Raw genomic sequence first — 15,978 nt, forward strand, 5'->3', positions numbered from 1 at the left:
AGACAGTGACGGCGACTTTGTTTTATACCATGTAAATAACAACAAAATCAACTGACCTCCAAGCAGTTTGGAAGCAGTAGTGAGCAGCAGCGAGTGCTGCAGGCGATGCGTTGTACTGCTGGTTGTCGCACACGCACGCCGAGTTGAGGAGAGCCAACAACGCATCCAGCAGTAACGGGTACTTGAGCTTGTGAGGAGTACCCAGCACGAAATTGCATGCTAGACCATCGAATTTCGGATTCTCCTACAAAGGTGAAACGAAATTTATTATGTATATATAAATTAATAAATACTTAAATATGACGAACATTGATGTTGTACTAATCTAAAATATAGCTATTGTCATAAATTATTTAAGATATGAGTTGATGATACTATTATAATTATAAAGAATTTGAACAATGCGGGTTTGCCATATATATATATATATATATATATAGTACATTAATAATATATATTAAATTAAATACTTGTATATACTTTTGACTGCATTAATACGTTCTTCAAATGTTTATTTTTATATTACATGTTTTATCATTTTCGGAAGAACTTGTAAGCATTGTATAGAAACAAATTTTTCAATTATATCAATTTTAATGTATGTAATAGGTGTTAGTAGGTGTGTTCATTACTCTTGATTTATTGAGAACAATATTTAATGTTAATTTAATACTCAGGAAAAGAATTGTTTTAATTTTTATTAATAACATACCTGATTATTGATTTCGGCATTGGTCAGTGCGTAAAACTTAGGTCTCATTGAAGTTTCATCCTGCGAGAGTCGTCTGTAAGCTTGTTCAATGTACGGTACATCGCAGTATATACGTGCTTTTAAAAGACCATTCTCAGTAGTCGTTTTAGCGCCGTTCGTGGCGGTCTCTGGCGTCGGCTGAGCGAGTCCTGGCGCTATGACAAGGTTCCATTCGATCTAAAATACAAACAAAATTAGAATGCTGTTAAAATTAGTGTCCTTTAAAACATTTTTTATACCTGTTTGCAGACTCTTATATAGTATATTGTTTAGTATTTACCTGTTGTAATAACGTTTGGGGAGCATCATAGAGATGCCTCATGAGGTATTCCAAAAGAAGCATCAATCTAGTAGTCAGCATGAGCTGATGAGGCGCGAGAGCCGTTGCTCGTTTCCTATCGCTTATTGCTAGGGTTTCCACCACCTAATAATGAAAAAAATTATATCAATCAAAGTCAAAAATATCATAAGTCATGTTTGAACAAAATCATACCTTAATGATAGCATTAGATGTCATCAGTAGAACTGACTTCTTCTGCATAAGTGTCAAAGAATGGAAAAGATATACTAGCAACTGAGCATGTTCTACATTCAAATCTGAAACAATAATAGAAACATTAGTAATAATATACCTTGTTATAAAATGAAAAATGCAGTCTAATATGTATATATTTGATATTATTCATAATCATGATAAAAATCATTTCGCAATAATATTTTACAATTACATAAGAAACTTAATTTAATGCAAATCTGTTTTCGGCTTTTATCAATCAAATTTTTAAGAAACAAGATATTGTTACTGACTTACCTTCATAGTCATGATCTTGGGAAGGCTGCGCTTGCAGTGCACATTCTTGTAGTGTGTTGACGATCTTGTGCCACATCGCAAGTATACTGTTCTCTCGTTCGGCAGATGACTTACTTAACACCATGCCACCGAGAAGTTTCACTACGCGGGGTCCCACCTAATTAGAACAATATTAAATTCAAAAATACTTAGTTTTGCTCTCTTACAAACAATCAGAATTATGAAAAAGCTGAAAAGTGGCATAATTAAATTTACTCCTAATTACATTTTAAAAATTAAGTATTTTTTAAATACATTTAACTTTAAAGAGACCGCATACAATGATAGTAATTTATTTTGTTAGTAATACAGATATCAGAGATAAGGCTAAGCTTTAATAATGAATGAAACAATGATGTTGAGTCATGTACCTTACAGTTTAGTACTTTCGTTTATTTAGCAAACTTTAAACAACTTATTTTAATAATAATTGCAATAAAAATGAAAATGAAAATAGAGAACAAGTGGTAACCTGTAGAGGTGTGATGCTGGTTCGGTCAGCGCTGACACCGCCGCCGCTGGCCAGTAGCTGATGGTGAAGCGCTGGCTGCAGCGAAGCAAATGCGGGCGCGCCCGTCAAATTGTGCAGGTACCGCACCAGAGCCGCGCTGAATGACCCGTACAGCGCGCCAAGACGTATGCCGAAGCACGCAGAGATAGTGCCTGTATATTTTTTTATAATAATAATGAACCTGGACAAGTCACACAGCCTCATCTAGTCCCAAGCTAAGCAGAATTTGTCTTATGAGTATTAAATAAATGATATAAATAATTTGATAATTTTTTTATTAAATAATATACATAAAAAAAACTCCAGACCAATACAAACAACCATACTCGTGAAATGTTTATGCCGTGAATGGAATCGAACCAACGACTATCAGTAAGGCGGTATGCTAACCGCTTGACTACAGAGGTCGTCAAATAAAGGTTTGTCCATACCAGCTCATGTCGGAAACAATGTATATTTTAATCTGATGTCATTGGCTGCAGCTTGCTTTTACAGCTTCATTAGAGAAAAATAGATGTGAAAGAAAGAACACCTGCGGAAGGACTGGTAGAGTGGTTGAAAGTCAAGTGCAACCTGGAAAAAGATTGCTACATTTCTTTATGTCTGACATTATATATACTGTTTTTGTATAAATTACCTGTGTCAGTGCGTGCGGTCTCTCGGTCGAGATCTTTCGCCAACGCAGCGAGAAGTGCTTGATGTGCCTCGTGGAGTTGCAACGCCGACTGTCCCAACCTCTCAGATCCTTCACTAATGATCTCGTCAGTTAGGAGTATGAACACCTCAGTTGCCAGTGTGATGTACTGTACAGAATATTAAGAACAATAAAAGCAATTGTATGGCATTTTATTTACTGTTATTTCAACATTAATTTATACCAGCAGCATGCTCACATGGGGCATGCTATGTTAAGCTGAGTAATTTGTTTATTTTTTTTATTATCGTTAGTAGTTGTTGATTTAGGGGTTTTTATTACCAAACATGTAAACCCCATTATACCTAATTTCATTATTACAAATCTAAAAACACTAAATTTAATAATTACAGACTGAGAGAGATTTATTTATATATACTGTTTGTTTATGTTCTGCCGTATGTCTGTAATTTTTATTTACATTGATATACATTATTTTTTGTAAAAAAAATATTTATTAAGTGCTTACCTTTGTGTAATATAAAATATATTTTCTTCAATGTTTTTAAATAATTTCGTAAAATATAAAATTACGATAAAATCCTCCAAAAATTACAAAATATGTATTTAATGCATGAAACTTTTACGCATGCAACAGCTTTTGTCAATTATAATGAATTTCATGACATTTAATTAACAATAGAATATTTAAAAAGATTATATTTTCCTTTAGTGTTTTGCTATGTAGATACTAACCGAGTAGGGTTCTGCCTTGTCGGGCACGATAGCTTGTTGCGAGCGAGCAGGCGTATCACAGGCATCGGTTGCTTCGCTGCCCCCACGCGCTGCCGTGCTACCTTCAGTCACCTCGGGTGCAACCAGTGTCGATTCGAACCAAAGACCGAACAAGGGTTCACTGTCTGCTAAGAACAATTTCACATTTTCAATACTCAATACATTGTATACCAGAAACTAGCTATCAAGTAAGTTACAGTAATTGAAAACTAAGAAAACAAAATTAGAACCAAACTTAGGATACTCTGATGACAAGATTCTCATACTTCTTTTATAGATGAAAATAAAACATAATAATTACATACTATTACAAATATAGTTTTCCTTATATAAAAGAAATTTAGTACACTACATACCATCATCAGTCTCAGAGTCTTCAGAACACATGATCATATCTTGGAAGTAGACGGTTGAATCAGATCGATCAGGGTCTGCATCTTGATGTTGTTTCTGTACTACAGCGCGCTTCAAATTTGTAGCCTTGCGGTAGCAGACGACACCTAATGCCACCAAAAGCTGTGAAATATAATAAAATTCAATTAAAGAAAAATGTGTAATTTAAGATCACTCTACTACTGTTACACTCCGCAATTTGACTGTAACATGATATACCTACTATCTTCGTATTTAACAATAATTATATGAGACTTAAATCTTTAAAATAATTTGTTTTAAAAATAATTTGTTTCTGGTATGTCATAAATAATTCACATTATTAAAAACATACCAGAAAAAGAATTGAAACACCAGAAAAGAACAATGCTCATAATAGAGATACCATTTTCTTTAGCAAACTTTCTACCTGATGTAGTGGCGCAGCGGAAGCGAGCCGCAGTTCACGTTGATGGGCCGAGTGTTGCGCTAGTACGAGGAGGGGAGCGGGCTGTCCGCCGGCGCCGGTGGTACTGGCTGTGCTGGTGGCGGAGCCGGAGGACGGCGGGCCGCAGCTGAGCGCCTCGAGCCGAGCGTCCGCCAGCAGAGCACCCGTCCACGCCAAGCAACGCCCGCCCAGAGCCACCCATACTACGCCCAGACCCTGTTGCCTGTGATATATTCTTTGTATGGATTATGATGGAATAGTGCATCTGTCTGCGCTAACGGCATACGCTGACAGGCCCCCAGTGGACGATGATAGAATGACCATGAAGTTAGGTGCGTTATCTGACCTCGGGGAATTCAATGAATGCCCATGGCTATAATTCTTGTTGAATTCAAGTCATCAGTAATTGACAGTGATGGTTTCTAGGAGGACCGCTTGGAGGTCCTGACATGGTACGTTGCTAGCAATGGCGAGTCACAAATCCCCATTATTAACAATCCCCTACCTATTGTCTGTGATATTGTATGACATTATTTACTATAAAATAAACAGTAGGCGAGAGAACCATAAACAAACATTATCAAAGTCAAAATCAGAGGGTCTGGACTTGAAGGTACTTTTCGTAAAGTGGCGGAGCACGAATACACTACGTTACTAGTTCCTTTTCATACCCGTGAGATCATAAGAGCTAACTAGGCTAATAAGCAAACTGCACCCATGCAGGAGAAAACTCGAAACAACAACTCTTAATGTGTCAGATAGTGATTTAAGAGAGAAAAATAGGCCACTGAAATTTACGATCCTGACAATGCTCATGCCACACCACTGGAGGATGTAATACTATACACAAAAAAACCGTTATGAGGTTTATAAGAAGTGGAGAAATATCTTTAAACTATGTATAAAAATAACATTACTTACATTTTAGTCAAGTTATATGGCCTGGATGGTGTTTTAGCAGGGCTCTTGCCTGGTGCAGTCGTGGGACACGGAGCGCCGGCCAGGGCATGGTGCAGCCCGCATAGGAGCACCCATCCGCCAATCATCAGATGGTTTTGGTACACCTGGACAAAAATGTATACAATTGTAATCGTACATTCTAAATCTGGCAAGGCAATTATTATCGTGTGATAATAGTTTCAGTGCCCATAGGCTATTAATTTAAAATAAAATTTACTTACATATCCACCAGCTCGAGTGGACTGTTTGAATGTTTCGCCCACTGTATTGTACAGACTAAGTGCGCTCTCTACCAATGTCGCAGTTTGCTGTTCACTCTCTTCGTCCTTTGGATGTAGGGATGCCTATAAAAAAATAAAAATATGTAGCATTTTTTTGCTGCCCAAAATATCATCCTATCCTAAATTTCTTCTTATTATTCCTATTATAACAATGAAAAGCATGGTTCTTTTTTCAAATCTTTTTCTTATTAATAATTATATAATGAATAATAATTATAAATGAACCATCGATTTTCAATGAACTTGGGATGAAGATGAACTTGTAAAGAACTTCCATCATTCTTCTTAGAGGTTTAATGGAGTTAGCTCCATACAGTCTATGAGCTATACTATTTAAGTAATATTGTTATGACTAAATAAAAAAATTGGCATTTGGCTGGCTGCTGGCGATAATCAATTAAGAGATTACTGTGCCAATTGAGTCCAAATAATGTCTATTGTTGTGTAGGATTCAAGGATGTTTTACTGATTTTAACTCAGCTTTCTAGTAATATTTTACACTGTCTTGAGATAAAATTAATACAATATTAACTAAGACCCTCACTATCTCTACTCCAGATGTGGAAACTCAGTGGAAACTCACCTAGAGTTTCCACTCAAATTCCCTACATTTAAATGCCTCGGGTAATTAAAGAATTCCCCCTTTCCAGCAATAATTGGTCTATATTACCTACTGTTTGGAAGTTTGATATGAATAATACCTGTGCAGTGGCGCATAGCAGCCAGGCCGTGCTGACATCACTAAGCGTGGCGATGCGCTCTGATGTGAAAGGTTCCAGGCACGGTAGCGATAATGCGAGGCGACAAACGTGTACTTCATTGACTAGGAAATGCAGACTGGAACAATTAGGATGAAAAATAAGAAAAATATTTAAACATATTATATTGCAAAGATGCATCAAAGTCAAAAATTAATAAAATTATTTTAGTTTTCAAAAGAAAGTTTTTCTCTTGCTGTTATCTTCCCTGTGTATTTTTTTCAACCATTTGAGTTTGAATATTAAAATATTCATTCACTTAATAACAATTTTAAACTTATTTCAGCTATTTCATTTACGCTGCAAAAATATTATTATGTATTAGCTATACACGCGACTTCGTCTGTGTAGGAAATTAAATTTGTTTTTCTAAAATAAAAGTAGCCTAATTTACTCTTTATTACATCAGCTACCTGCCAATAAAAGACCCATCAAAATAATTCCAGCCATTTCAGAGATTAGCCGGAACAAACAAACAGACAGACAGACAGACAAAAAATTTATTTTGGTCTATGTACCGTATTTATATTCATATGCAGTAAAAAACGGTTATTTCAATATTACAAAACAGACACTCCAATTTTATTTATATGTATGTATAGATATAAGGCATTACTTTTACAATTTAAATAATTACAATATTTAATACAAGATTATCTATGTGGTAAACAGCATTACATGTATGTATTAAACATGCACATGATACTTTACATTTTTTAAGAATATAACAAAATAAATTAGTCAATGTGATTCAAAACTAAAACAGAGTCTTAAAAAATAAGCACTAAATATAAAAATAAGGGGCAACTTACAGTGACGCATCTGAGTTAAATTGTGGTGCAATAGCCGAATCCTTGGCAGCTTGCCAGCGATTCAGGTAGCGTTGTAGACAAGGCAGTGAGGAGCACACCTTCAGTACGACTGATCCAGCTCGGAGAGTCATGAGCAGTGACGAACATGTCGATGCCATCCATTTCTGCAAAGAGTTTTATCACTTTAATCACATTTTTTGTACCCTACATATGCAATATTGGTAAAGTGTAATGATATTAAATCAGTAACACTGCTCACTAGGGATTGCAAGTCCAGTATCCTGTTGTCTATAGGGTTGATATTTATTACTCAATTGTGTTAGAAACCTAACCCGAAACCGCTGTATTTACATAGTACAGAATATAACATTATTGAAACAGTAGTTTATACACAAGATTAACTGCAAAAGAGATTTTAAAAACTATCTCTCTTTCAATCTCTCTTATCATACAACTACAAACTTTACTTATGTGTAAAAATCTGAGTTAAACTATATATAATTGTCTGAGCCACAAACTTTAAACAGTTATGAGAAAAAAAATAAGGAAAATGGATTAGAATATCGCCACCACAGGCGTGGATGGCGTAATGGCGATATATAGATAACGGCTGGAACGCTAACCTAACAGCTTAAGTTAAAGCTAAAAGCGTAACAAAATGATAGAAAACAAATCAATATGAGCACCGATCTCAGTCTGTGGAAAAAGTTAAAGGAAAAAAAAAGCATACCTTTACATCAATGGCAGGCTGTTGAGTATTACCATCCTTGGAAGTTTCAATGCTATCCTTGCTTCCGGGCGATTGTACTGGTGGAGGTGGCGTCTGTGCTGAAGTCACAGAAGTGACGGGGTTTCTTAGAGGTATTGTGAGTTGTTCTAACAGAGCATCGGAGCGACGCTGGGCGCTCGACGGTGGCTGCTTTTCAGTGCTGGTTGTTTGTGACGCCAGTGATGTAATAGGGCTTGGTAGCACTGAAGACTTAGTCGTTTGTGTTTCTAAAAATATGTTATACTTTTTTATATATAATTGGAAAGGTAAACAAGCTTTCGGAGACCCGGTAGAAAGTGGCCGCTGTGGCCAAAATGGACATCTCGTCATTGTGGCTCCCTTAGTATGCGTGTCTCTAAGTCATAGCATCATAACTATCAGAACAGCTACACATGTACCCTCATGTGTAGCTGTTCTGATAGTTATGATGCTATGACTTAGAGACACACATAAGACGGCCTAAGTGGTCTAGCACATGGCTTTAGTACTGGTTTAGTAGTAATATTTGTATATTGTTTGTATCAGTCTGGTTGTTTTCTATGTCAATTTTGTATGTATTTATAAATTTATATAAGTTGTCTAATACCCAAAGTTGTCTAGTAGTAACATAAGCACTGGTTAGCTTGGGACTAAATAGTATTGTGTGAATTGTCCAGGAATATTATTATTAATATATAAAGAAGATATTTACAATCATATAATTTAAGAAGTATATTTCAGCACTTATAAACATTCTGGTTACAGACTCACAATCATAATATACTTATATAATATTCTGATGGTAAATATCTTTCTATATAATGTGCACAGAGAGAAAAAAGGTTAAAACAGTGTATTTATGTAATCAATTTAGATAGATGTGTCTTTTTGACTTAACTTACCTGGTACATTAACATGTGCAGGCAACTTAGCATTTTTTAATAAAGATGTCAAAATTACTAAGTCTGACTGTGGATAGCCCCCTCCATCAATGCCACATAGTCCCACAATTGGAAGCAGAAGCTACAAAAAAATATTGTTACATGTCACTTCTCATTTTTTTTTTTAATTTAGGAACAGTCGATACTATTATTGATTAAACCATTATGATACAGATTTTAGTTCCACAACATATAAAGTTTAATGTAAATTGTTTTTGGACCAAATGTCTCCAAAACAATTAGTGATCATTTGGCCTAAATATTAAAAAAAATATAAATGCATTATTTCTTCTCCTTTGATATACCTGCTTGACAGAAACATTTGGAGCTGATGTAGTGGAATTGTCATCACAGTTTAAACCAGCTTCAGACAATTTCTTCAGAATCTGATTGAGTATAATCCGGAAAGCTTCACGAGCTGTGCTCAGCTGATCACTTGGTACTGTAAAATTTTATGAATATATAAAACATCTAACCTCTTATAACCCCTTTTCCAATTATGGCCAAATTAAAATTAGAAATAGAAATAGTCTTTATTCATTAAATGATTGCACAATATTATGTAAATTTATATTACTAAGAATACATACAATTGTTAGCATTGTTGCTGATGAAGTGTGCCGATAGACAGGCAAAACATGTGTAAAATAAATCATATACATCTTCATGGTTCTGGAATTCACTTTCACTGAAAACAAATAAAAAAACAAAGATTGTCTACAAACAAAGCTAAAAGACATTTATGCCATTCTTAAATGCTCCATATAAGAATGGCATAAACATCTTTTAGCTTTGTTTGTAAACAAGACTCATCTTGATCAAGTGAGGAACTTAGGGCCATGTTTGTAACATAAGACCATACCTTCTTCTACATAATTATGCTATAACAGTACTACAAATGCATTCTACTGCTGCTTTGCTATAACAGTTTACTAATAAAGCTATTCTAATATAATGATAAGTATTTTTATATTGCAATTCATGGCATTAAGACTATGTTTAAGCATAAATATTGATTATTACTTAGATTACAGCAAAACACTTTCAGTCAGATTACAGTAACACACCATTATTCCACATGTAAATAAGATAGTATCCTTTGAATAATTGATGAGAAACAAACAGAAAATATAATAAGTGTGTAAGTAATTGTTTGGGCTTAAAGTATATAATTAGAGACATCAGCCTTTTCAAACTTTTATGTATTTATTATTATTATTGATACATAAAAATAAATACTTTGAAAGATAGGAAAACAGGAGGACGATCACTAATTTATATTTAACAATACCACTGCAAAGTGCGGATTAAATATGTATCTATTTTAATCTTTAAACATTACCATTTAGAGAGAAAACAAAAACAATAAGATTAGTTTTATAATCGAAATGTTCTGGTTCCTTCTAAAAATCTATATCCTTATTATTAAGTACCTATATATATTAAAAATATAATTAAATAAATACTCCTTAATGAAGATATTACAAAAAGGAAGATACGGAAAAATAATTAATATAAATAGACATTAGAAGTAGGATTAAGAGAAAATACCCACTTTGAAAATAAAAATAAGCAAACTTTTATCAAGCTTACAACAAAACAAAGTACACCAACCTTTTAATTATGGCTTGTATATTCTCTACGACATCATTTTTATCGAAAAATGGGCCGTAAAGAGCAGTCAAAATTGGTTTTACAGTCGTTGACCATTCAATATTACCTCCTGAAGCGGCCATTTTCGGGAGAATGATAAACGAAGAATTGACGAAGTCAGCTGTATTCTATGTAGCTATAAATAAATTACCCTGTGCAAATGTCACTGTTAGTGTCACTGTCAACTCGTACTTTTTTAAGAAAGAAAATATTTTTTTGTATAAAACTGTGTTTACAATGTTTTTCAGAAAAATTTGTCTAAACGTATATAAACCGCTCCTATTGTATCGCTTATGTTAATTGCGTAACATAAGCGATACAATAGGAGCGGTTTACAAAAGTAATATTAATTGCTCTGTGACAATTTATCATTTGCGTTTTAGCACAGAGCACTTAAACTGTAAACAGCATAGAACTGTAGTCGGTACGTGTTCTGTACTTTTACAGAAAATTGTTAATGTTTGTTTTAATGAAATATATCTTATCTTAACTTAATAAAAAACATACATGATTTAAAAGCTTTTACGCATATGAAATAATGTCGCAGAAACGGAAGTTGTCCGAAGAAAATGGTACTAAGTTCTTGGGTAAGTAATATTCCGTATTCTAACCTATGAAGTTAGAATACATTTACACTTTTTTGAATTCAATAAAAAATATTATTTCAGAACCAGCGTCCAAAACTGTACATATTCAGTGCCCCTATTTGGATACTATCAACAGACATGTATTGGATTTTGATTTCGAGAAATTATGTTCAGTTTCTTTAACTCGTATCAATGTTTACGCCTGCTTGGTCTGTGGGAAGTATTTCCAGGTTTGTCATTCATATAATTTTAAAATTTAAAGAACAATGGAACATGAGATATTAAAAATAAATTTATTATCGTGTTTATTTTTACTATTGAGGCTCTTAACAAAATCATTGGTGTTACAAAGAAGTACATATTTGTCCCCTGGAGTAGAAGTTACAAGGATTACCTACTCTAGTATAAGGATACTTTAAGTGATGTTTAATTAAAATTAAAATATTTTTATATTTGTAAAATACAGTGTCAGTATGTTATACAAGTCTTCTCAATTCACCTGTAACACATATCAGGATTCATTTCCTGTATTTGAATGAGCTGAATTTAATGAAACGAAACTATTTATTGTAAGTTTAAAAATACATTTAAATTGTTTTAACATTCAAGGGCCGTGGTACCAATACACATGCTTATACCCATTCTGTGGCTGATGGTCATCATGTATTCCTGAACCTACATACTTTAAAGTTCTACTGTCTGCCTGATAATTATGAAGTTATAGGTTGGTATGCCACTATTTGTTGTAATTTTTGTAAAGTAAATATTCCCAATCAGATATTCAGTAAGTGTATCCAAAAGGAAAGAATTTAGTCATTTATAATACTTTAACATTTGTTTATACATAACATAATAATTCTTTATTATGAGTATATGAATATTGAATTTAATTAACAGTAAAATTTAGAAGATCCAAAATCTTTGATTCTTATTCAAAGGACTGAACTCAATTACTTACTTATTTTTAACTAATACTGTTATAATATATAATTTTTTTAAGAATTAAATTGTTCACTGCCATCTTTTTCTGTTTTATAGTTCTAAAAGTAACATTAGAAATAAACATTTTGAAAAATGTTTGAGTAATATTTTCACATTTTACAGATTCATCTCTAAATGATATCAAGTATGTTCTGAACCCTATATTTACTATGGAGCAGATAAAGCAGTTGGACTCAGATACAAAAATGTCAAGAGCTATTGATGGTACAATGTATATGCCTGGAATTGTGGGTCTTAACAACATTAAGGCTAATGATTATTGTAATGTTATATTGCAGGTAATATGTTTTCTTTAATTTCTTTATGTAACTGGAATAAGCAAACAAGCTGCCTAGATGTGGATCACCTCTATACATGGCCAGTACTATAGACATTGTATTCTTGTTCTTTATTTTATATGACTGCCATGAATTTTGATAGGTGATTTTGCCAACATTAACATTTACTAGTGTTTGAGAGACATTGTGGAATTTTGTAGCTGTGGCTTATTTTAATTAGTTCAGTAAAGTATAGTGATATTGTGTTAACATGTGATGCCATTCTGGATAACTAAGATGTCATACCATAATTTTACTGCTTTTATATCACCCTTTGTGATGACTGTGGATAGGTTTAAATTTCGAAAGGTGGCTGTGCGTAATCTGACTTATTATGATTTATCCAGTGTGACTGCACCATTCAACTGAAACATCTTAAAAAGCAAGATTTTAATATTTTTCAGTGCCTATCACAGGTGAGGCCACTGCGCAATTATTTTTTACGTGAAGAAAACTATGCTAATGTAAAAAGACCACCAGGTGATTCGTCATTCTTGTTAGTGCAACGGTTTGGTGAGCTACTACGCAAATTGTGGAATCCTAGAGCTTTCAAGGCTCATGTATCCCCACATGAGATGCTTCAAGCTGTTGTACTGTGGTCTAAAAAGAGATTCCAATTTATCAAACAAAGTGAGTAATTTATTACATCTGGATTACATAAACACAAATGTCACCCTGTATCCACTGTAGTAATGGTTGTTTTGCTTTATTACTTCATTCATTTACTTTTGTTTTGAAAGTTATATTAATTACCAGTTATGTTGTGTATTTGTATTTATAATGTATTTTGAATTTAAGAATCCCACATAAGTCTAACACTGCCTATTTTCTACTTTTTACTATTTAGGTATTATACCATCACCATTTAATACTATACCATCCATGATTACAGGTGATCCCATTGATTTTTTGTCATGGTTTCTCAACTCCTTGCATATGGCACTTAATGGGACCAAGAAACCTAACAGTTCAATTATCTACAAGTCATTTCTAGGACACATGAGAATATATACAAGGTAACATTATTCTATTTTTCTGTTATTGTGATGTTTTAACCATTAATTTAAGGTAAGTAAGTCATTTAAAAAGTAGGTACAATTTTAAAATAATTCTTTTGTATAAATCTATTCAATTCAATAAATCATTCAATTGAAATGAAATTTATTGTTATTAACAATTTATATTTGGGCATACTTTGATATTTAGTTAAAAAATATGTACCGAATTGCTTGGTCCACTGGTCTTCTAATTTGTGAAATCGGCTTACAATTTAATTCTTAGAATGTGCATATGTACATTGTTTTTAAACCTAATGATTATAAATTGCGAGGTTTTATTAGAAATTCTATTTATGAAATGGTTAATCAATTTTAGGAAGTTACCGCCACCAGATGGTGAAGAAGCAGCTAAGGTAGACCTCAACAGTGAAGAATACAATGAGATGATAACAGAATCGCCATTTCTATTTTTGACGTGTGATTTACCACCTACACCATTATTCACAGATGAGTTTAGAGAAAACATCATCCCACAGGTATGATTTTGTTTTTTTATGTTTTTTCATATTATTATTAACGGTGGGTCCGTTAGTAATAACGTTGTAGCAAACATTGTTTTGCACTATAAATTAAAATCGGTATAAAAATTAATTATAAATCTATTCTCAGACTTACTGAATATACATATAAAAATGCATCAAAATCAGTCAAGCCGTTTCGGAGGAGCATAAACACGAAACCTGTGACATGAGAATTTTACGTATTAGATGTGTCTTCACAAATGTATCTACCTACCATTTCTGAAGACGCATAAAAATATTAGTTAATAAACAATTAACTGATAAGTACAAATAACTGACACTTTTTTTATAATATCTTACTAAATTTTTAATTATATTTTGGTATTTTCAGGTAAATCTCTACCAATTATTATCAAAGTTTAATGGACAGGCATCAAAAGAATATAAAACATACAAAGAGAACTTTATGAAAAGGTTTGAAATAACACAACTCCCGCCATATCTAATATTGTACATTAAAAGATTCACTAAAAATACATTTTTCGTTGAAAAGAATCCCACAGTTGTAAACTTTCCAGTCAAGTAAGTGCTATTTATGTTATCATTCTAATATATGTAAATTAAACCTCAATGAAACGTTGAGGTTTTATATAATAACTTAATAGAGAGAATGCTGTGTTTACAATGGTTGTGTAGATTATTTGTTACTTTATACTATTAATGCAGATTTTGACACCACCTTTTTACACAATTTGACAATATATCCTGATTTACATATTTTTAGAGCAATGGAAAATAAAATAATGCATTCCATAAATATACCATCACGACTGTTATCTTAGAGTAAGGATAGTCACAGATATCATGTGTCGACGTCATGTGAATACGCACGTTAATAATGCCAACTGTTATTATAATTTTTATTGTCTCCTCTCTTGCCTGGTTTGGTTTCTTATTGGTGTTTCCATCGCCGAAGAGTCAGTCGTAAATAGAAATTTGATTTGAATAGTCTAAACTGGGTAGATATAAAAACACAGGTCCACGACACCTTCACTGCAATGGCAACTACTTTGTAATTAGGTTTTGCTTATACTCTTTTTTGGGTCATGAGGTTACTACATAACAGTAATTGTAAAAATAATTTTATTTTTTTTACTTCAGGAATGTAGACTTTGGCGATATCCTCACTCCGGAAGTGAAAGCAAAACATAATGGTAAAACAATATATGAACTGGTCGGGAACATGGTCCATGACGGTACACCAGAGAAGGGAACCTACAGAGCACATGTTTTACATAAACCAACTCAGCAATGGTAAGGCTTTATATATTTAATATTGTATATTTATAAAACAGTTGTTGTTTTAACGTATTATGTAATTTTATCAACTTCTTATAAATAAAATTCTCCTGTCACAATGTTAGTTAACATACTGCTGCCAAATGACTTAACCAATTTTTATGAAATTTCAAATGCATATTCATTAGGTCAGAGAATCGGCTACTATATCTGTTTTTCATACCCCTAACATATTTTTTTTATTTTTTAGAATAATAATTGAAATGAAAATTCCATTTTATAGTAGCATATGAAACCATATAAATTTTGGTTTTAGGTATGAAATGCAAGATCTCCATGTAACCAGCATACTGCCACAGATGATCACACTGACTGAAGCATACATTCAGATATATGAATTGAAACAGGATTAATATTAAGCTAAATATTAAAACTAATAAGTTCTTACAGTATCTTTTTTATTTATTGAATATACAAATTCCTGATATTCTTAAGATTCCATTTAACAAACTGTGGCCTACGGAATGACCTTACACTTATAATTATGTCATATCATTTCATAAATATATGAAATATACATATATATAAAAAAATCACATTAACTATGTTTTGACACAGTTTGAAAAATGATCCCACTTTATAATAACATTAAATTAACAAATAAAATGCCGCAAACAGTTCAGTTAGATTTTTAGTGTAAATTCTTGCGAGAACCCAAATTAATAACATAATTATAATAA

At 32.8% G+C, this 15,978-nt stretch overlaps 2 protein-coding genes across 2 annotated transcripts in view; one reads left to right on the forward strand and one right to left on the reverse strand.

Moving 5' to 3' along the window:
- The window catches only part of LOC131853479 (E3 ubiquitin-protein ligase UBR4), a 65,309-nt gene extending 54,712 nt beyond the window's left edge, over positions 1–10,597 (reverse strand). The window contains exons 1-19 of the mRNA XM_059204375.1: positions 10,476–10,597; positions 9,452–9,549; positions 9,167–9,303; positions 8,823–8,943; positions 7,903–8,168; positions 7,173–7,336; positions 6,304–6,439; positions 5,543–5,665; positions 5,283–5,425; positions 4,344–4,584; positions 3,898–4,057; positions 3,503–3,666; positions 2,750–2,915; positions 2,074–2,264; positions 1,563–1,719; positions 1,245–1,348; positions 1,032–1,175; positions 713–928; positions 57–244 (exon numbers count right to left, since the gene is read on the reverse strand). Coding sequence (XP_059060358.1) covers positions 57–244; positions 713–928; positions 1,032–1,175; positions 1,245–1,348; positions 1,563–1,719; positions 2,074–2,264; positions 2,750–2,915; positions 3,503–3,666; positions 3,898–4,057; positions 4,344–4,584; positions 5,283–5,425; positions 5,543–5,665; positions 6,304–6,439; positions 7,173–7,336; positions 7,903–8,168; positions 8,823–8,943; positions 9,167–9,303; positions 9,452–9,549; positions 10,476–10,597 — 3,041 coding nt within the window. The remainder of the gene's footprint in view (positions 1–56; positions 245–712; positions 929–1,031; positions 1,176–1,244; positions 1,349–1,562; positions 1,720–2,073; positions 2,265–2,749; positions 2,916–3,502; positions 3,667–3,897; positions 4,058–4,343; positions 4,585–5,282; positions 5,426–5,542; positions 5,666–6,303; positions 6,440–7,172; positions 7,337–7,902; positions 8,169–8,822; positions 8,944–9,166; positions 9,304–9,451; positions 9,550–10,475) is intronic.
- A 309-nt stretch (positions 10,598–10,906) lies between these two features.
- LOC131853431 (U4/U6.U5 tri-snRNP-associated protein 2) lies at positions 10,907–15,811 on the forward strand. Its single transcript, XM_059204315.1, has 10 exons — positions 10,907–11,101; positions 11,183–11,331; positions 11,711–11,825; positions 12,206–12,381; positions 12,825–13,050; positions 13,313–13,436; positions 13,795–13,954; positions 14,331–14,521; positions 15,101–15,253; positions 15,555–15,811. The coding sequence occupies exons 1-10, from the start codon at positions 11,053–11,055 to the stop codon at positions 15,649–15,651; spliced, it is 1,440 nt and encodes a 479-aa protein (XP_059060298.1). The 5' UTR covers positions 10,907–11,052; the 3' UTR covers positions 15,652–15,811.
- Positions 15,812–15,978: the final 167 nt, after the last annotated feature.

Source organism: Achroia grisella, unplaced genomic scaffold, assembly GCF_030625045.1.
Source record: "Achroia grisella isolate CSIRO2021 unplaced genomic scaffold, CSIRO_AGI_Agris_v1 utg902, whole genome shotgun sequence".
Lineage (NCBI taxonomy): Eukaryota > Metazoa > Arthropoda > Insecta > Lepidoptera > Pyralidae > Achroia > Achroia grisella.